The sequence below is a fragment of the Microcaecilia unicolor genome, chromosome 12 (genome assembly GCF_901765095.1).
Source record: "Microcaecilia unicolor chromosome 12, aMicUni1.1, whole genome shotgun sequence".
Taxonomy (NCBI): domain Eukaryota; kingdom Metazoa; phylum Chordata; class Amphibia; order Gymnophiona; family Siphonopidae; genus Microcaecilia; species Microcaecilia unicolor.
This window is the reverse complement of record NC_044042.1, coordinates 75,796,105-75,817,043: the sequence shown is the minus strand read 5'-3', so window position 1 is coordinate 75,817,043 and position 20,939 is coordinate 75,796,105. Positions and strand designations below refer to the sequence as shown.

The 20,939-nt window shown below is 46.0% G+C and overlaps 1 protein-coding gene across 1 annotated transcript in view; it reads left to right on the top strand.

Annotated features, from left to right (window-relative positions):
- The first annotated feature begins 1,111 nt into the window (after nucleotides 1–1,111).
- Nucleotides 1,112–20,939, top strand: part of KCNH6 (potassium voltage-gated channel subfamily H member 6) — a 124,571-nt gene continuing 104,743 nt past the window's right edge. Inside the window, exon 1 of the mRNA XM_030221117.1 lies at nucleotides 1,112–1,187. Coding sequence (XP_030076977.1) covers nucleotides 1,112–1,187 — 76 coding nt within the window. The remainder of the gene's footprint in view (nucleotides 1,188–20,939) is intronic.

Below are 20,939 nucleotides of genomic sequence, written 5' to 3'. Positions count from 1 at the left end.
CTTTCCCCTACCTTCAAAAAAATTGAAAGGAAGATGGAGACATGGAGATAGAATGTGAAACTGCACACAATACTGGGACGATGAATACTGTTCTGAAACCCTACGATTTCAAAGTTGCAGCATGCAAGATTTCATTCAGGTAAGTTTGATTTGTAAGACAAGCTACTAGTAATTCTCCAATTACCCCTGACTGACGGGCTGCTTTCTCCTTAGAAAATGCAAAGGTGATACATGCATTTTTCCCACCTAGACCTGTATATACACCGAAAAAGAAGTGGCGGGGCGCTTGGAACGTGATGCTTAATGTGTTTGGCTGCCTCTACCCCTCCCAGCCTGCCTTCGCCCTTCTGATTAGTCGCTGCTACGGCAGCGAGACCTGGTTCAGCACCACAGCTGGAGGACAGCTCCCGCTATCTGCCTATCGATCGCTCTTGTCAGAGCAGCGGGTGTAGGGGTTGAAGGATAGGCACAGGGAGAGAAGGCAAAGACAGCTGCACCCTTTTCACTAACAGAAATCTATTTCTAGCAGCACACTTACATCAATAGGCTGTGGAAGCCATATACCTCCCTGGAGAGAACTGATTTTTTAAAGGATACCAGAGAGAGAGAGAGAGAGAGAGAGAGAGAGAGATGGGGGTGACTGTTTACTGTCAGAGTTGCGGCTGTTGCTGTTGACAACTGTGTTCCAGAGCCACATAGTGAGGGGCAGCAGTGATTCAGCATTTTGAATATTTCTTCTAGTGCCCCCTTTTTTTTTTTTTTTTTTGCTTGCCCCCTTACCCACCCTCTTTTAAGACCCAGTGCCCTTTGAAGAAATGAGCTTGGACGCCACCGCACCCCTAAGAAGCTTAGCGGCAGCCCAAGAACTGGTTTTGAGAAAAAGAAGGCAGGGGGAAGCCAACCTGCTGATGTCACAAGACATGTGCTCCCTTTGGCAGACAGAGATAGCCTTTCGGGGACTACCACTTTCCTGAGATCTTCACCCAGGCAGCCAAAGACCCGAGATCACGTTCTCTTCAGAGACGGGGCTCCCCCAGGGACTAGCTGCAGCCACTAGGGTTTTACAGATCGCGTGATAACTTTTATTAGCAAGAAAATTGTTGATTTCAAGATGCCAGTGAGGAGGGGCCATGTGGCGCCACAGAATACCTACCTAGACACGATCATCAGGAAATTTGAAGGGCAAAGTAAGTAGAACGCTGGCGTTAGCTTCCAGGATGATCCGACGGATGGGATTTCGTGCTTTAATTATATCCTTGAAGTTTAGGATGTATTGGTGGTTTTTTTTTTTTTTCAAAGTGTTCATGCTATATGTGAATAAGGAAAGTTCCTTTCTTTCGTGTTACGATCCTACATTTGCAAAACGCGTGCAATACAGATTCATGGTATGCAAAAACCAGCATAGATAAGCGAAGGGGAAGGTATTTAAAGTCTGGCCTAATAAACAGCTTTCGACAGAATTCTGTGTTGGTCGTTGTGAACTATTTCTTGCAAAAAAATTCCATAATCTTAAAATAATATTTTGAACGTGTCAGTTTCCTTTTTAAACTGTACAAAGCTCTTTCCTAGGTCAGTGTTCGACTTTATTCCCTAAAAGCTGGACGAAGAGGAAAGTGTTAAATGCCTCGGGTGTATTTAAGTGTTGATTTGAAGCTGACAAATTAAACCTAACCAGCCTCTATTTTGGATCATTTGAATGTGGCGTTGACTTGATTTACAAGGGCAGGATTTTCTCTGTGCTGGTTGTGTGTATTTGCTGCATACCTTACATTTTACAGACCTAACATATTTCCAAGTCATGTATTTTTTTCTCTACGAAAACACACATTTTTACAGAATGACCATGTTTAACTATATATGTATATAAATATTTATAGTTTGACACCTTAAATCTGGAACAGCACTTCCTATTGGCTCCATGTCACATGATGCAACAAAAGAACATTCAGTATAAAATTAATGGGCTTTTGGAAAACATGTAATAGTTCATTCAGCTGATAATAGCTGATGTGATGACATCCAAATTTTTCTCTGCCTATATTCCCAAAATAAATCCTCCCCTATCACTTTGACTGCAAAAGGAAGAAGTGTTGGCATCACAGCTGAGAACAGTATCCTCACTATATTTCTCAGTCATCATTGCCAGTCAGTACTTTCACTTAAGGACCTCAGTGACAGCTTTAATTTCCTATATACAACATATTCTGTTCTTTGCTAACAGGGCAAAGAATGCACACAAGCCACCTAGATCCTGGTATGAAATTCATTGATGTCAAACACAGCGAAAGTGACAACAAAGTTGAAGCTACAGGATGTTCAAGATGTGCAAAGGTTTTATTAAAACATCCAATGACTCAACAGAGTCGTGTTTTGGCCCAATGATCTTCTTCAGGAATCTCCTGTAGGATGTTTTCTGAACACTCTAGCTTTCAAATATAGTATACACTGGAAAAGGCGGGAGAGAGGGGATATGATAGAGATGATTAAATACCTCAGTGGCATTAATGTACAGGAGGTGAGCCTTTTTCAAATAAAGGAAAACTCTGGAATGAGAGGGCATAGGGTGAAGTTAAGCGGAAATAGGCTTAGGAGGAATCTAAGAAAATACTCTTTCATGGAAAGGATGGTGGATGCATGGAATGGCCTCCCAGTGTAGGTCATGGAGACAAGGATTGTGTCAGAATTTAAGAAAGCATGGGACAGGCACGTGGGATCCCTTAGGAAAAGGAGGAGTTAGTGGTTGCTGAGGAAAGGCAGACTGGATGGGCCTTTTGGACCTTATCTGACATCATGTTTCTATGTTTCTATTCTTGGCCTTGCATGCCTCTGAATTGCTCCATGGTGCAACCTTTCCTTGAGTATTACGTTCAATTCTGGTTGCCGTATCTCAAAAAAGATATAGTGGAATTAGAAAAGATTCAAAGAAGAGTGGCCAAAATGATAAAAGAGATGGAACTCTTCTCATAGGAGGAAAAGCTAAAGAGGATAGGGCTCTTCAGCTTGGTAAAGAGACAGCTGAGGGGGGATATGATTGAGATCTACAAAATCCTGAGTGGTACAGAACAGGTAAAAGTGAATTTCAAAAAGTACAAAGACCAGGAGACACTCAGAGGGGTATTTTCAAATGGGGACACCCATCTCTAAGGGCGTCCATCTCTGAAGATGTCCCCGTGAAGGGGCGTGGCATCCCATATTATCAAAACAAGATGGGCGTCCATCTTTTGTTTCGATAATACGGTCAGGGATGCCCAAATCTCAACATTTAGGTCGACCTAAGAGATGGTCAACCTAAATGTTGAGATGGTCGACTTTAGAGATGGTCGGCCCCAGTTTTCGGCCATAATGGAAACCGAAGAAGCCCATCTCAAAAATGACCAAATCCAAGCCCTTTGGTCATGGGAGAAGCCAGCATTCGTAGTGCACTGGTCCCCCTCAGATGCCAGGACCAGTGCACTGGTCCCCCTCACATGCCCTAGGGGGCACTGCAGTGGACTTCATAAATTGCTCCCATGGTGCATAGCTCCCTTACCTTGGGTGCTGAGCCCCCCCCCAAAAAAAAACCCAAAACCCACTACCCACAACTGTACAACACTACCATAGCCCTTAAAGGGTAAAGGGAGGCACTTAGATGTGGGTACAGTGGGTTTCGGGTAGGTTTTGCAGGGCTCACATTTACTAGCACAAGTGTAACAGGTAGAGGGGATGGGCCTGGGTTGCCTGCCTGCCTGAAGTGCACTGCAGTACCCACTAAAAACTGCTCCAGGGACCTGCATATTGCTGTGATGGAGCTGGGTATGACATTTGAGGCTGGCATAGAGGCTGGCAAAAAATGTTTCAAAATTTATTTTTAGGGTGGGAGGGGGTTGGTGACAACTGGGGGAGTAAGGGGAGGTCATCCTCAATTCCCTTTGGTGGTCATCTGGTCAGTTCGGGCATCTTTTTGAGGCTTGTTGTGAAAAAAATTGGACCAAGTAAAGTCAGCCAAATGCTCGTCAGGGATGCCCTTCTTTTTTCCATTATCGGCCAAGGACGCCCATCTCTTAACCACGCCTCCGTCCCGCCTTCAGTACACTGCTGACACACCCCTGTGAACTTTGGTGGTCCCTGCAACGGAAAGCCCAAAATCGGCTTTCCTTGAGAGAAGGACGCCCATCTCCCGATCTGTGTCGGAAGATGGGCGTCCTTCTCTTTCGATTATGCCGCTGATTATGAAATTGCATGGAAATACTTTTAACACAAATGAGGAAATATTTTTTCACTCAAAGAATATTTAAGCTCTGGAACTCATTGCCAGAGGATGTGGTAACAGTGGTTAGTGTATCTGGGTTTAAAAAAAGGTTTGGACAAGTTCCATAGTCTGTTATTGGGATGGACATTGGGGAAGCCACTGCTTGCCCTGGGATTGGTAGCATGGAATGTTGCTACTACTTGGGTTTCTGCCAGGTACTTGTGACTTGGATTGGCCACTGTTGGAAGCAGGATACTGGGTTAGATGGACCATTGGTCTGACCCAGTATGGCTATTCTTATGTTCTTATGACATTCAGCTTTAAGTTGATCTGTACAGAGCTGCCTACCTCTAGCAGCACTACTGAAATCATAAGTAAGAGTAATAGACGGAGTGAATGCCCTCTGAACCTAGCCATGCATTAGCTGGGCTAATATTCTATGTTTCTACTAAGAGATTTTATAATTAGAGATGTTGTGAAAAGCTAGAGTATCTGGCAAGTCAACCATGACATGATGAATGGGTCGTCATGGGCCTAGTACTCCAAAGGAAATAAATCTTACTTGCTACAGCTCCACAGAGTAAGCAAGTCCCAGATACTCAAAATATTAAATATACACCTGTATGATATATGTAGATATATACAAAACATCAGAAAAAATGTCATGTCATCATGGGATAAATATCCTCAGATTTGCAGTTTCAGAAGATGTACAGAAACTTGGTGGAACTGAAACAGAAATGGTTTATTGGTAGCTACCAGCACCTGTGGGCACTATTTCAGTTTGGGCTGCTTTAGCTAATGACAGCTGATGCCCACACCCTGCTACACAAATCTATGTGAATGCATAGAACAGCATCTATGAGCGTTTTCATCAGTGCACATGCTCCCAGGAGTCTGAGAAGCAGTGTAGTTCAGATTGAAACATGGTATGCCCACTTTAAGGAGCACAGCAATTAATTAGAACTTCTGGGCTAAGGCTGCTGTGCTGATTTCCTTCTTAGATTAAGAATTATCTCAGCTTCTGCTATCAACAGCTGCTATCCTTTCTGGAACCAAAAAGTGTGGACATATTAGAAAATCCTTTATGCTAGGAGAGAGCTTGCCTCTCTTGAGCCCTGGCTGAAACCTGAAAACCCTACCAGCCTTAAGCTCTTTGGAAGAGAAGAATGAGCAGGCACACAGATTTAAATCTCAGATATTATGTGTTTTGATGCAGTTGTAAATTGAGCCATGTTGTTTTTTTTTATGTAATGTGATTGCAGAACGGATGTGAATAAACTTAGGGATTTTCCCCTGCGCAATATCAACCACCCTCCACTGCCCAATAATGCTTTCTGAGGACCACAGACAGGCTCAGTGTTCAGTAGAAAGATTATGTTTCCACACCACTGAAATGCATTCCAGCGGACAGAAATTCATTGGTAAAGAAAGATGTGGAAAGGGGGAGAGACATAAGCTTGATAGGTCAGCCTAACACTGATAAACCCAGAAACCCAGATTCCAACAATGCACTTGCAGTGCAGAGTGTGTGTGTATGACCCAGTGGCATAGCTACGTGGGGCCACAGGGGCCTGGGCCCACATAGATTTAGTCCTGGACCCCCCTGCTGATGACCCTCTCGACCCCCCTCCCGCTGCCAGCCCTCCCCCGCTGCTGTCGCCGTCAGCTACCTTTGCTGGCGGGGGACCCCAACCCCCGCCAGCCGAGGTCCTCTTCTTCCGGCACAAGGCTTCATTCTGTTTCTGTGAGTCTGACGTCCTGCACGTACAACGTCCTGGATGTCAGACTCACAGAAACACGTTGCTGGCTGATCAGCAAGGCTTCGTTCTGTTTCTGTGAGTCTGACGTCCTGCACGTCGAACATGCTGGACGTCAGACTCACAGAAACACGTTGCTGGCTGATCAGCAAGGCTTTGTTCTGTTTCTGTGAGTCTGACGTCCAGAAGAAGAGCACCTTGGCTGACGGGGGTTGTGGTCCCCCGCCAGCAAAGGTAGGCGGCGGCGGGGGAGGGTTGGCGGCGGGAGGGGGGTCGAGAGGGTCATCGGCAGGGGGGTTCAAAGTTGGTGGTGGTGGCGGCGGCAGCAGGAGGGCTAAAATGTGCCCCCTCACCTTGGGCTCTGGACCCCCCTCCCACTGAAGTCTGGCTACGCCACTGGTATGATCTTCAGTTAAGTCACTTAGGGGTCCATGTAGCCCAGGTGGTAATTTCATTTTATATGCGCATCCAGTAGGCGTGCTGGAAATTTTCTGGTGCGCAGAACTAACTGGGCAGTAATTGGCATTGTATGTGTGCTGGTGATTTGGTTAACGTTTGAGACCTTACCGCTAAGTCAATGGGCGGTGGTAAGGTCTCAGCCCTCAAAATGGGCACGCGTCAATTTTCATTTTGCCACTCGTCCATTTTCAGCCAAAGAAAATAAGGCTTTTTTTTTTGCAGGTACGCTGAAAAATGAACCTGCATGCAACCAATACATGCGTCTACACCGGCGCAGGACACTTTTCAGCGCACCTTAGTAAAAGGACCCCTTAACCTTTTTTTCCTCAAATTTAGGGGCATATTATTTCTTTAGTACCCTCCTTATTTTAAATCTATCACGTATTTCTGGTGAGATACCCTTGGAAAAATATCATCCCTTCCTTTATGTACCATTCATGATACAGATACTTGCCCAAACACCTGAGAAATCAGAGAAACTTCAGAAAGATACCTACATAGACGAAAGTTCATACAAACACACACACACACACACAACTTACAGATCTACAGACCCATTTCTACAGATCAAGACATGTAGTATAAAAATACACATGTACACAAACACACACCATATGTTTCTGTTGTTGCTATAAATTCTCACTCTTCAGATTTCAGGAAGGAGATGTTGTATCTGGAAATTCCTTATAATGGAGTTTCTGTGGAGCATGATTACATCAGGGCCCATCATGGACTGCCCACTGCTTGGCTGTCTTAAGAGAACACAGAGAGAAACAGAGTCTAATCCTATCCCGTGTCATTACAGCATCCTCTCCGGAGAGCTGAAGCTACACAGCCAGAGGATGCTTGCAATATTGTGGCACATCCTGGTTGTCTGCTCAGCTACTAATTAATCCAGGAAGGTCTGTTTATTCCTTCTGCTCACTTCCTGCATGTTACTGAATAGTTCTCTTTACCTTCTTACCATGTGTTCTCAGGTCTCTTCATCAGTGGATATTAGGATAACCAGCAAGTGAGGAGGAGAGGTGGCTCAGGATTCTAGATTTCGATCTTTGGATAGTAACCTATGTGACTTCCTGGTCCTGCTAGTAGGAATATGCTCAGCTGTGCCAGAAATAACTCGTTAGCCAATTAATCAGAATCTTTTGCACTGTTGATGGTACAACCTTGAATCATCCTCTGAGCTGTAGCGGAGAGCAAATTTTTACAAAATGAAGCCAGTAGTCCAAAGGTGATCATGGACAATGTACGCTTGTTGTACTGGGGGACAACAGACCCAGTTTGGAGGCTGCAGTAGTAAGTTGGTCTCCTAATCTACAACCTTTTAACTCCCCATCCCGAAAGATCTTTCTCATAAACACACAATATTTCAAATAGCCAATCTCTGGCTAACTTTCCTTATTTTATAATTATTAATGTTTCACAGCAGATTTCCATGTGGAAATCTACAAAAAAAGTATAACAAATACATGCAGAAAAAGAAGACACGAATGCTTTCATAAACAATCTCAAAATGTATCACAACCAACATAACGTCTTCAGTAGTCCACAGCAAGGGAGGGAGAAACAGAAACACACAAAGGAAATATAAAAGAAGGAAGAAAACAAATCCCTGTATTAAATTGTCCCCAACTAACACTTACCCTTAAATGCCATGGGAACATATTACCTCATTAAGGGGCCCTTTGCGAAGCCCGGTGGTAGTTCCCACCCCCAGCGTGTGCCAGTTCTGGCGCTGCAAAAATACTTTCTATTTCTGGAGCCACTGGTGCTTACCCAGCAGTAATAGGTCAGCACTTCCCTCCCCCCCACCCCCGCTGAAATGGCTGCACAGCATGGTTCACTTACCGTACAGCCATTTCTTTTCCCCTAGAATGACCAGTCTTTTACCCACTGAGGTAAAAGGGGGCCTCAGTATGCATTTAAAATGTATGCTGACACTAGTGCAGACCAGGGGCGTAGCTACATGGGGCCACGGGGGCCTGGACCCCCGTAGATTTGGCCCTGGACCCCCCTACCGATGACCCTCTCAAACCCCCCCCCCCCCCCGCTGCCAACCCACCGTCGCCTACCTTTGCTGGTGGGGGACCCCAACCCCTGCCAGCCGAGGTCCTCTTCTTCCCGCGCAAGATTTCATTCTGACTGTTTCTGACATCCTGTCAGAAACAGTCAGAATGAAGCCTTGCGTGGGAAGAAGAGGATCTCGGCTGGCGGGGGGGAGGGGGGCCGCCAGCAAAGGTAGGTGGAGGTGGGGGAAGGTTGACGGCAGGAGGGGGGATCAAGAGGGTCCTTGGCAGGGGGGTCAAAGTTGTTGTTGTTGGTGGCGGCGGCGGGAGGGTCGGCAATGATGGGGGGGTCGGTGGCGCTGGGGGAGGCTAAAATGTGCCTCCTCACTTCGGGCTCTGGACCCCCCTCCCACGGAAGTCTGGCTACGCCCCTGGTGCAGACCCCCTTTCACCGCAGCTTAATAAAAGGACCCTAGGGGACCCCTGAGGCATCCCGCAGTAGTTTTGATGTGAGGTGTATCCAGAGGTGGAGTAAGCACAGCTACATTACAAACACACTTAGCGTGTGAGCCCTTACTGCCAACAAAACAGAGGGGTCCTTTTACTAAGCCGCAGCAAAAAGTGGCCTGCAGTAGTGTAGGCACGTGTTTTTGGCGTGCGCCAGGCCAGTTTTGATCGGGTCTGGGAAAAAGGTTTTTTTTTATCATTGGGCTGGGAAAAGGGCCTGTGGTAAAATTGAAACCCGTGAGCACCTATTTATGGCCTGAGCCCTTAATGCCCCCCCCCCATTGATTTAGCGGTAAGGGCTCACACACTACATGCACAGTAACCGGTTGGCGTGTGCGCCAACTGCCGATTAACGCCAGAAATACCGCACACAGTAGGCACGCGCCAAATTCAAAATTACCGCCAGAGGGCGCACTAGCCCGGCGGTAGTCTCATTTTTGACGTATGCTGCATGCGCATAGAGCCTGCCGCTGCGCCTCTGTAAAAGGGCCCTAGAGAGTGGTAAGAGCTCATGCACTCATTTTTATTGATGGATGCTTGCTATTGACAACATCAGCACATGCCATTAAATTAGAAAATGGAAACTCAACCAGCAAAAAGTGGCCTTCATGCATGGAAAAGACCCACATAAGGGTGCGCTCTTTTTGCCACAGGTTAGTAAAAAGACCCCTTGATTACAGCTGATTGAGGAGAGTCTCTCTGTATCTGTATTTCTCTGTCGAAGAGATAAATAAGCCCCACTTAAAAGGAGACAATCTGAAAACAGACTAAGAGGGTAAAAAGGCCAAAAAAAAAAGAAATGGCCATGTGATAAGTTCACACTTGCCGGGCAGCCATTTTGGAGGGAGCACTTACCACCACTCATTGAGGTGGCAGTAAGGGCTCCCACACTAATCTGGTAGTAACTGTGCAGCACACGACGCTGCCCAATTACCGCTGCCCAGTTACCCCCTGTGGAAATATTTTTTCAATATTTCTGCTAGTGCTGGAAATAGCACACACAGGGGATGGAACTACCACCCGCACCTGTGTTGGGTCAGTGGTTGTTCCGGTTTGCCACGCGGCAACCCTTAAAGGTGTGAACAACAGAGATCAAGGTTATCATTTTGACAAGAAGGTGCTTGAAGTTTGGCAAAATCAAGTTCCTAATATACAGTGCCTTGTAAAAATCTTCACACCCTTGTACACATTTTGCTGAAAAAAAAGCCAATGCACATTACATTGAAGTAGAAGGTTGTTTAACTATCTAAACCCACTCTACACTTTCAACCTGAAAGTATTCATTGTGGAAATATTCAAGCAGTAATTAAGAAGAAATGAAAAAGTCTTGATTGCAAAACTCGTTGAACCCTTTGTCATAACAAATCCAAAATAGCTCAGAAGCTTCAGAAGGGTAGCAAAGATGACAGAGACAGGTGGCATCTTATAGACTAAGGGGCCCATGTTCTAAAAGGTTGCCGCACAGCAATCTGGAACTACTGTCGGCCCAACATGGGCGCCAGCGGTAATTCCACCCCCCAGTGCGAGGCATTTCCGGTTTTAGCAGAAATATTTGAAAAATATTTCCACAGAGGGTTACCTGCCCGGTTACCGCTGGGTTAGCACAGCTTCCTCTGAAATGGCGAATTTACTGCACGGCCATTATCTTGGGCTTTTTATTTGTTGCAGTAAGAGGGGCTCTGGCACACTTTAGAAATGGCCACCGCTGCTAGGTAGGGCCCCTTTCACCGCAGCTTAGTAAAAGGGCTTCTAATCTATGTATTGAGGAATGAGCTTTTGAGGACAAGAGTCCATTTCAGCAGTTTCCCCAAAAATGCCTTTACAAGGCTCATAAATTAAACAGCGCCCACCCGGTCTGGTTAAGCTGCAACCTTTCAATACCTAATACAATCAATGGATCTAAGCCATGTAGATCTACTGCAACGGAATCTACGCAGGTTTCAAAGAACAACTCATTAAAAAACTCCAGACCGCCCAAAATACAGCAGCCAGGCTGATATTCAGCAAAACAAGCTTCGAAAACGCCAATCCTCTTCGTGAAAAGTTACATTGGCTCCCAATGAAAGAACGGATCATCTTCAAAATCTGCACCTTAGTCCACAAAATCATATACGGCGTTGTCCCAGGATACATGGTAGACCTTATCAATCTACCAAGAAGAAACAAAGTCAGACTGTCAAGACCCTACTTAAACCTACACTACCCAATCTGCAAAGGCCTGAAATATAAAACAACTTACGCATCCAGCTTCTCCTTCTTAAGCACACAACTATGGAATGGTCTCCCAAAAGCCCTGAAAACAATCCACGACCACCTGACCTTCAGGAAATCACTAAAAACCAACCTCTTCAAAAAGGCCTACCCCAACGACCCCACGTAAACCTCTTCACCCAGCAACACAGCATGACTCTGACCGTACTGGACAACACGCAATCTTCATCCCTCTTGACCCTCCACATATACCTCATACGATCACTCTTCAACCTTGTACTTGTTATCAACTGACTGGGCAAACGCCTTTGACGGTACTATGTAAGCCACATTGAGCCTGCAAATAGGTGGGAAAATGTGCGGTACAAATGCAACAAATAACAAAAATAATTAATAATAATAATAATAATTGGACACAGGTGGATGAAAAATCAAGCTGCTTTTGCTATGGGAAGTGAAATTGAAACAAAGGTCTAAACATACAAAACATTCAGCTGCTCAAAAACCTCTGGGATAAAGTTATTCAAGGGTACTAGGGGCCCTTTTACTAAAGGGTGTTAAACCCTAACATGCGCTTAGTGCTCGGGAAAGCACAGCGCAAAATGCATTAAATTGCAGTCATTTTGCCTTTTCTCTACGCTAACCCCCAAATTCTATAAATGGCACTTACAATCATGCACACAGATTTGGGTATGCATCCAATTTATGTGCACACTTTGAGTCATGAGCCAATTAGCGCTAATAATTGGGTGGCTCATGTTAAATTATTGGTGCTAATTGGCAACAATTTGAATTAACATGCACATCTTGCTAGGCGCTTTTGTATAAAGACGTGCGTGTCCATTTTTCAACATGCAACTGAAACGGGGGTGTGGCCATGAGAGGGACATAGGTGTTCACTATATATGCGCACAGAATTAGAGAAAAAGAGAAATCCATGTCTAATTTAGATGTGAGGGTTTACACCAGGGTTCAGTAGATGCAGCTCCTCATCAGGGGTGTAGCCAGACTTTGGCGGGAGGGGGGTCCAGAGCCCGAGGTGAGGGGCACATTTTAGCCCCCCCACCATTGCCGACCCCCCCCCCCCACTGCCGCCGCCACCACCACCAACAACAACTTTGACCCCTCCCCCTGCTGACGACCCTCTCGACTCCCCTCCTGCCGCCAACCCTCCCCCGCTGCCGTCGCCTATCTTTGCTGGTTGCACATTGTACGTGCAGGACGTCAGACTCACAGAAACAGAATGAAGCCTTGGGCCGGAAGAAGAGGACCTCGGCTGGCGGGGATTGGGATCCCCCGCCAGCAAAGGTAGGCGACGGCGGCGGGTTGGCAGTGGGAGGGGGGTTGAGAGGGTTGTCGGCAGGGGGTCCAGGGCCAAATCTATGGGGGCCCAAGACCCTGTGGCCCCACGTAGCTAAGCCACTGCTCCTCATGCCCAAAATTAGATGCAGATCTTGTTGCTCAATGTTATTCTGTAAATGGCAGCCAACTCGGAGTACCATTTATAGAATAGTGCTCAGGCTAGATTTTATACATGGTGTCTTAAAAATCCTTGCCAAAAAACGCTTAAGCGGTATTCTATAAGCCGTGCCTAAATTTATGCACGGAGCACCATTATTTTACAATTACATGTGTAAGTCAAAGCCACGCCCCCGATCTACCCATGACCTTCCCATTCCATACCCCCTTTTGTGGGCCATGCGTAAATTTTAGGCGCAGATCCCGCACCTATCTTTACACATGTACGTCCCAATTAAATCTAGTTAGTGCAATAATTGCTTGCTAAAAAGCCAATTATTGGCTTTGGCTCGTTATTCTATTAAATTGCATACGCAAATCATGGACACGCCTAAATGTGCACTCTCAATTTTTGGTGACCTTTATAGAATCAAGAGGTCAACACTCATCTTTTTGGTGCCTAAATTTGGGTGCCATTTACTGAACCTAGTCCTAAGCTTGCATTAATGAATTTTTAGAAATATTTTTGGATGGATACATGCGGGTTATGGGCATGTCTGCGTTAACCAGCTAGCACGTTCTGATTAGCACATGATAACTGGCTTATGCAGAGCTAAATAGGAGGTGCTAATTGCTCCCACATTAAATTGTTTGCAGGTCTTGCAGACTAATGGAAAAATTAGCATGGGACCTGCAAAAGTAAGAAAGAAAAAGGCTCTATTTTGGGGCAGCATTGGGTTTAGCGCATAGGAAAATGCCATGATAAAATGCACTAAAGCATTTTAGTAAAAGGGCCCCCTAATATGTTTTTATATCCCCTGGGTCACTGAGAGGTCCATCCAAATAAAGTCGTTTGGCACCACCAAGATGCTGCCTCAATCAGGCCATCCCTCCAAAGACAGCAGCAGTGGATTGACAAAACTGTGAGACCTATGATTATTTTAAAGGAAGAATAAAGATCTCTCTGGCTGAGACTGGACAAAATACTGACGATTATACCACAAATGGCCTGTTTGGGAGTATGCAACTGCTGAAGAAAAGTTGAGCCCAGCAATGTCCTTCCTTACCATCATTGCTTGACTCAAATATTAAAGACAAGAAACTTCTAAGCATAAAATATTAGCACACGTCAACAAAGTGAACTTATCGTAGATGTCTTCTTAACCCAGAGAATTGGTCAATAATGTGAACAGTTTACATTATCATAATTTCAGGAGTATGAGTAAATAACAGTTTGTGGTGTTTATTATATTTATTTTTGTTACATTTGTACCCTGCGCTTTCCCACTCATGGCAGGCTCAATGCGGTAGGCAATGGAGGATTAAGTGACTTGCCCAGAGTCACAAGGAGCTGCCTGTGCCAGGAATCAAACTCAGTTCCTCAGGACCAAAGTCCACCACCCTAACCACTAGGCCACTCCATGCAAGGCAGTTTGCATAATTAAAATATAACTTGGGGGGAGGGGAATCCCATTCCATGACAGTATAGAGCAGTGGTTCTCAATCAGTGTGTCAAAAGACATGTTGGTGTATCACCAAGAGCTGGGAAGTGTGTCACCATGTGTGTGGTAGGTTGGGGAGAATTGAGAACCTGGAAGGCAGCTACTTGAAATCTCCATAAATAGTCTCTACTTCTATCACCGGCCTCAACTGGAAATGCTACAGGCCTCTGGCCCACACTTCTCCTGTGTCCTGATGGTCACCACCCTTGTTTCTGTATTTGCTGTGCATCATTGTTAGCAACGAGGAAACGATATATAGGGTTTTTAATTTGTAGTGTCCAGTGTGTCGTGTCTTTGAACGTTGCCTGTCAGGTATATCCCAACAGTAGAAAGGTTGAGAACCACTTCTATAGAAGAATAAGAAGCAGGGAGATGGACAGAAAACATGGCAAGCAGGTAGGGGTCACAACTCATAAGTACATAAATATTGCCATACTGGGACAGACCGAAGGTCCATCAAGCCCAGCATCCTGTTTCCAATAGTGGCCAATCCAGGTCACATGTACCTGGCAAGATCCCAAAATAGTACAATACATTTTATGCTGCTTATTCTAGAAATAAGCAGTGGATTTTCCCCAAGTCCATTTTAATAATGGTCTATGGACTTTTCCTTTAGGAAGCCATCCAAACCTTTTTTAAACCCGCTAAGCTAATTGCTTTTACTACATTCTCTGGCAACAAATTCCAGAGTTTAATTACACGTTAAGCGAAGAAACATTTTCTCCAGTTCTTTTTAAATTTACTACTTTGTAGCTTCATCACATGCCCCCTAGTCCTAGTATTTTTGGAAAGAGTAAACAAGCAATTCATATCTACCTGTTCCACTCCACTCATTGTTTTATAGACCTCTATCATATCTCCCCTCAGCCATCTTTTCTCTAATCTGAAGAGCTCTAGTTGCTTCAGCCTTTTCTCATAGGGAAATCTTCCCATCCCCTTTATCATTTTCATCGCCCTTCTCTGTACGTTTTCTAATTCTACTATATCTTTTTTGAGATGCAGCAACCAGAATTGCACACAATATTCGAGGTGCGGTCGCACCATGGAGCGATACAAAGGCATCATTTTTATCTTCCATTCCTTTTCTAATAATACCTAACATTCTATTTGCGTTCTTAGCTGCTGCAGCACACTGAGCAGAGAGTTTCCCTAATGGTTCACATTACTAGCTCTCAAGGGCAGTCATAAATAAGTAAGGGGTCGATATTTAAAGTGATTTAAACGGCCAAGTGAGGTTTCTGGCTGTTTAAATCACTTCTCCATGGCTAACTGTGAACATTCAGTATCACCTAACCGGTTAGTGCCACTGAATATCCACGATTACTGCTGGATTCTATATAGCGCACCAAAAGAGCTGTGCCAAAATCCAGGCATATTCTATAACAACGTATGTAAATCAGCTTAACAAGCAAATCAGCGTTGATTAACAAGCAATAATGAGCACTAATTGGCATAATTAGAATTTATGTGCACAACTCACTAAGCGTATCCTGTACCGCAGTGTGCCGAACTTCTAATACGCGCAGGCAAAAAGGAGCATGGTTATGGGCGGGGAAATGGGCATTTCGTGAGCATTCTAAAATTTACATGCATTATTATAGAATACGGCCCTCTGCGCCTAAATCTACGTGCCCGGATTTACGCCATGTTTTCGTTGGTTTAAATGGAGGTAAGTAGCTTTAGGCGCTGGGATATCAACTAAATCTAGGCGCTGCTTATAGAATACGCTTAGGTGGAAATGTGTTCCATGTGGATTTTTTAGGTGTCATATATAGAATCTGGCCCTTACCACCTAAGCTGAAACAGGCCAATTTGCTGGTGGTCCAGGGCAGGGGCATAGCCAGACCTCGGCGGGAGGGGGGCCAGAGCCCGAGGTGAGGGGGGGCACTGTTTAGCTGCCTCCCTCCGCCGCCGATCGCCCCCACGCCACTTTCAACCCCCCCCCCCCCCCCGCTGCCACCACCGCAACCTCCTGCCGCTACCGCTAACCCCCCCCCCCCGCCGCCACTGCCATTGGCGCCCGCCTGCCCCCTGCCCCACCACCACATCAGGTACCTTGTTTGCTGGCAGGGGTCTCCAATCCCCACCAGCCAAAGAGTCTTATTCAGCGCCGGTCAACTCCGGCGCCTTCGTTGTGTGATCATCTGTTTCTGACACCTTATGTCCTGCACAGGGCTGCATGCACGGTGCAGGACGTAACACATAAGAAACAGATGATCACACAACGATGGCGCTGGAGCCGACTGGCGCTGAAGAAGACTCTTCGGCTGGCAGGGATTGGGGACCCCCGCCAGCAAACAAGGTACCTGATGCGGCGGCGGGGCAGGGGGCGGGCGGCAGTGGAGGGGTTCAAATGTAGAGGGGACCAGGGCGTAATCTGTGGGGGCCCATGCCCCGTGGCCCCACGTAGCTACACCCCTGGTCCAGGGATGGAATCAGCTTTTTTGCAGTTAAGTGCCAATATTCAACGCTTAACCGTATCAGCTAATTGCATAAATATACCACGTTAAACACAGCCCTACCTTTATGCTGTTCACCTAATGCAGCTAAATGTTGACTATTGCACTTAACCACATCAGTGTCAGCCGGCCGCATATGCCCAGATTTTGAATGCCGGTGTCCAAACATGGCCCAGGGTTCTTTATCTGGGGATAATGCCAGCAGTATCCAGAAGAGGGCTGTTGACAAACACAGAAGAACAAACGACCCTCGCACAGGTCAAAACAAGCAGGCAAACACAGCGAAGGCGACACCAAAGATGCTGGCAAACCTTTAGTAAAAGGGGGCCCCTGAGTGATTGGAGAGTTCTTGCCGCTGTATGAGGTATAACTAGAGTCAGTGGCGTACCGAGGGTGGGGTGGTCCACCCCGGGTGCACACCGCTGGAGGGGTGCAGAAAGCAGCCACGTGTCACTTAACCCTCCATTGCCTCAGGTACAAACTTAGATTATGAGCCCTCCTGGGACAGAGAAATATCCAGAGTACCTGAATGTAACTCACCTTGAGCTACTACTGAAAAAGGTGTGAGCAAAATCCAAATAAATAAAACAAAGTAAGTGGGTAAAAAAGGCTGAAAATAGCCATGGCCATACGGTAAGAGCAATGCAAGGGGAGCATTTACCACCACACATTGAGATGGTGGGAAGGGTTCCCGAGCTAACCTGGTGATAAGCGGGTAGCGCATGGCGCTGTCCGATTACTGCCAGGTTAGCTCCGTGCTAAAAAATTATGGACCAATCTTCCCTAGCACAGGAAATGGCACATGCTGGGGCTTGAAACTACCGCCAGTACCCACGTTGGGCTGGTGGTAGCTCCAGATTAGCTGCGGTGAAAGGGCCCCTAAGAGCTTAAGCTATTTCCTAAGAGGAATGAGGAGAAACTTCACCATCCCAATATGAAAAGTTCATAGACACTTATCCTAAATGACTCTTGGCTCTTACTGTAGACGGGGCTTCCACCATGTTTTAAGCCAAGCGGTATAGATTTATGCAATCAAGACTTTTTGGATTTTTATCTGAATTATTACAGGAAAGGGAAATGGGACTTGATATACCGCCTTTCTGAGGTTTTTTGCAACTACATTCAAAGTGGTTTACATATATTCAAGTACTTATTTTGTACCAGGGGCAATGGAGGGTTAAGTGACTTGCTCAGAGTCACAAGGAACTGCAGTGGGAATCAAACTCAGTTCTCCAGGATCAAAGTCTACCACACTAACCACTAGGCTACTCCTCCACTCCAACATAAGAGTAGCCATATACTGGGTCAGACCAATGGTCCATCTAGCCCAGTATCCTGTTTCCAACATTGGCCAAGTCACAAGTACCTGGCAGAAACCAAATTAGTACCACCATTCCATGCTACAAATCCCAGGACAAGTAGTGGCTTCCCCATGTCTGTCTCAATAACAGACGATGAACTTTTCTTCCAGGAACTTGTCCAAACCTTTTTCAAAGCCAGGGTGGAGGGCTCTTGAAAGCTAATCACAAATATATTCAACTAATCCAGGGCTTCTTTTACAAAGCTGCGCTACGAATTCTCAGTGCGGCAAATGAGAGAAAGTCCATTCAGTTCCTATGGGCTTCCTCTCATTTGATGCGTGGGAATCACTAGTGGGGCTTTGTAAAAGAAGCCCTCAATAAAAGGTCCCATCTAAAATATATTTGTCTAATAAATCTCAGTGAAATTGAAACTGAAGTTTACAGGCTGCCTTAGCTTATCCTTGTCTACCTGAAGCCATTTGCAAACCCTATGAAAAATGCTTGCACATCAAGGTAAACTCCAAGCTGTAGGTCAGAAAGACAGCCTGTGTGCTTTTGCTCTTTCAGTTGGGAATCACCCTCAATGTTTTCCTGCTTGAGCAGAGAAATCAGGCTGCAGTTCTCCCTTCCACTGAAGCCCTGAAACCCTGCCCAGATGCTATGTGCAAACATTGTACAGCAGAAAGGGGTGGAGGAAGTAAGACTGGTAGAGGATTCGTTGTTAGATTTCACTCAGATGTTACATATGACCTTTTCTAACTCATTAGTGGTTTCTCTACTGTGGCATTAGTGAGCCTTTAATAAGGGCTGGATAAATTATATGTCTGCAGCCAGCCTATTAAGCAACTGCCTTCCATATCCCAGAGATGAAATATGGGGCAGGGCAGTAAGAGTCATAGACATTATAGAGTGTTCCCGTGCCTGTACGTCTAGGATAAAGTGAGCCTAAGACCACTAGGATGTATTGTTTTTTTTCACTGCCTGCTGAAACACTATTATATTTCACATTAACTGTGCATTAATCCTCAGAGTTGAGAAGTGACAAGGCTTGGCAGGGCAGGGCAAAATACATGTTTTGTTCTCATCCTCATTGCTTGGACTCCTGCCAGCAGCGGTGCCAAGAGACTTGTTCAGGCAGCAAGAGTCGGTGATTATTGCAAGGCTGGGGTTGAGGATGAGGACGTGTTTAATTAGGAGATCAGCCAATGTGTCCAAGAGAAATCCTAGCTCACAGCCACTGCTTGCCACCTCTTTAGCTGTCCTCATGGATTTTCTTTTTGTTTTTTTGAGTAAAGTGATGTGGTAGTCATGTTAGTCCACTTTTAAAGGTAATAAATAGAAATAAATCAAAACACAGAAAAGAAAATAAGATGATTTCTTTTTTATTGGACTAACTTAATACATTTTTTGAGAACTTCCTTATGTAGAATGGAAGCTCTGCCCGGTGCATCCCAGGATGCACTGGGTAAGGCTCGGCACTGCCATTTTGGTAGCAGGGGTTTGGGGGCAGTGGGGGATCGCAGTCAGTTGCCGCTAGACCACCAGGGTATGGACTGGAGGTCCAGTGACCTCCAGCACTTTTTTCTGTTGGGGGGTGTTAGGGGGGCTTAAGGTCCACCGGACCTCCAGGCCCCCATGTTGGTATCTGGGGGGTGGGGGCTTGTGGATGGTCGTGGTTGCCAGGGCCATAAGGATTGGGGACTGGGGGGGCTCCACTGGACCCCCGGCTGACACAGCCCAGACGGAGAGCTGCATCCTGCTGCCTGGCTGCTGTCCTGCTTCCCCTTCTGCTCTAACTCCAGATCCAAGCTGGCGTAGGGTTTTGAGCGGTAGAGCGCCATTGTTCAGCACGTTCTACCGTTAATCATAGGGGCGCCAGAATGAAAGAGCACACCAGCATACATTAGCATGCTACTTGCGTTGATATGTTGCACGCTCTTTTGTTCCAGCACTATGGATGGCTGATCATAAAGCACAGATAAATGTGGGTGTTGTCCGCCGCTAATGGCCTCTAACGCCTGCATTTACCTCTGGTCATCTGCCTGTCAGTCCTGGTTTTACTTAACAACCTGCGTAACGTATAGGTCTGGTGTCCCTATTAACTTCCATAAGAAAAAACACATGGAGGGGGGGGGTCTATATTCAGCTGATGGTAGTCAGCTTGAACAGGAAAATCACATAAAACGTTTGCTAGGTTTTAATGCTTGGGGTGGGCCTGCTGCAGTGAACATGTGACATCAAAAACTAGGTTCACCAACTTGAGGAAGAGCTGTTTGCAAAGAAGGTTTCATTTCACTACCCTGTCTCCAAATTTCACCAGTGTCACCTGGAGACAGTGGTGTGCTGGAGCGGGCTCTCACTGGGCTCGCGAGAGCCGTTTGTTAACTTTTTAAGAATTTTGGGAGCCGGTTGTTAAAGTAGGCCTCCCCATGGCTACTTTAACAACTGACTCCCAAAATGTGGGCTTGGGCCCCCTCCTGAATTCTCTTTTACTTTGCTGGCAGTGAGGCAGGCCCCACCAGCCAAGTAAATAAGACTGCTGCTGCTCCCTGCTCCTTGTTTCTGACTCTGATCATCAGGTGGAACTTTTCATGCAAGTGCAAGAAGGTTCCATCATGTTGCTCAGTGCCAGAAACAAGCAGCAGAGAATGGTGGCAATCCATTTATTGGCTGGTGGGGCTCGGAAAAAGGTATGCCTAGCATGCCCGCACAAGGGAGAAGAGAGAGAGGCATGTATTCCCATACCCCACCCCACCCCACCCCCAAAATTTCAGGGCCGGCTATGCCCAGCGAGAGAGCCCGTTGTTAAAAATTTACCAGCACACCCCTGCCTGGAGATGAAGGTAGGGATATGATGACACTGGAAAAAAGATTAGATTTGTTCCAATAACAGAAAAGTTGCACGTCCTATCATGCCCTAGTCCAGTTTTGCAAGTGATCGATTTCATTCATTTCCTGATGCGAATTCCTCTGGGCAGTTCTAAACAGGATACCCTGAACTGTGCTCTTTCTTCTGTTGCCTACTAAAGAGTTCTCAGTTTACAAGTT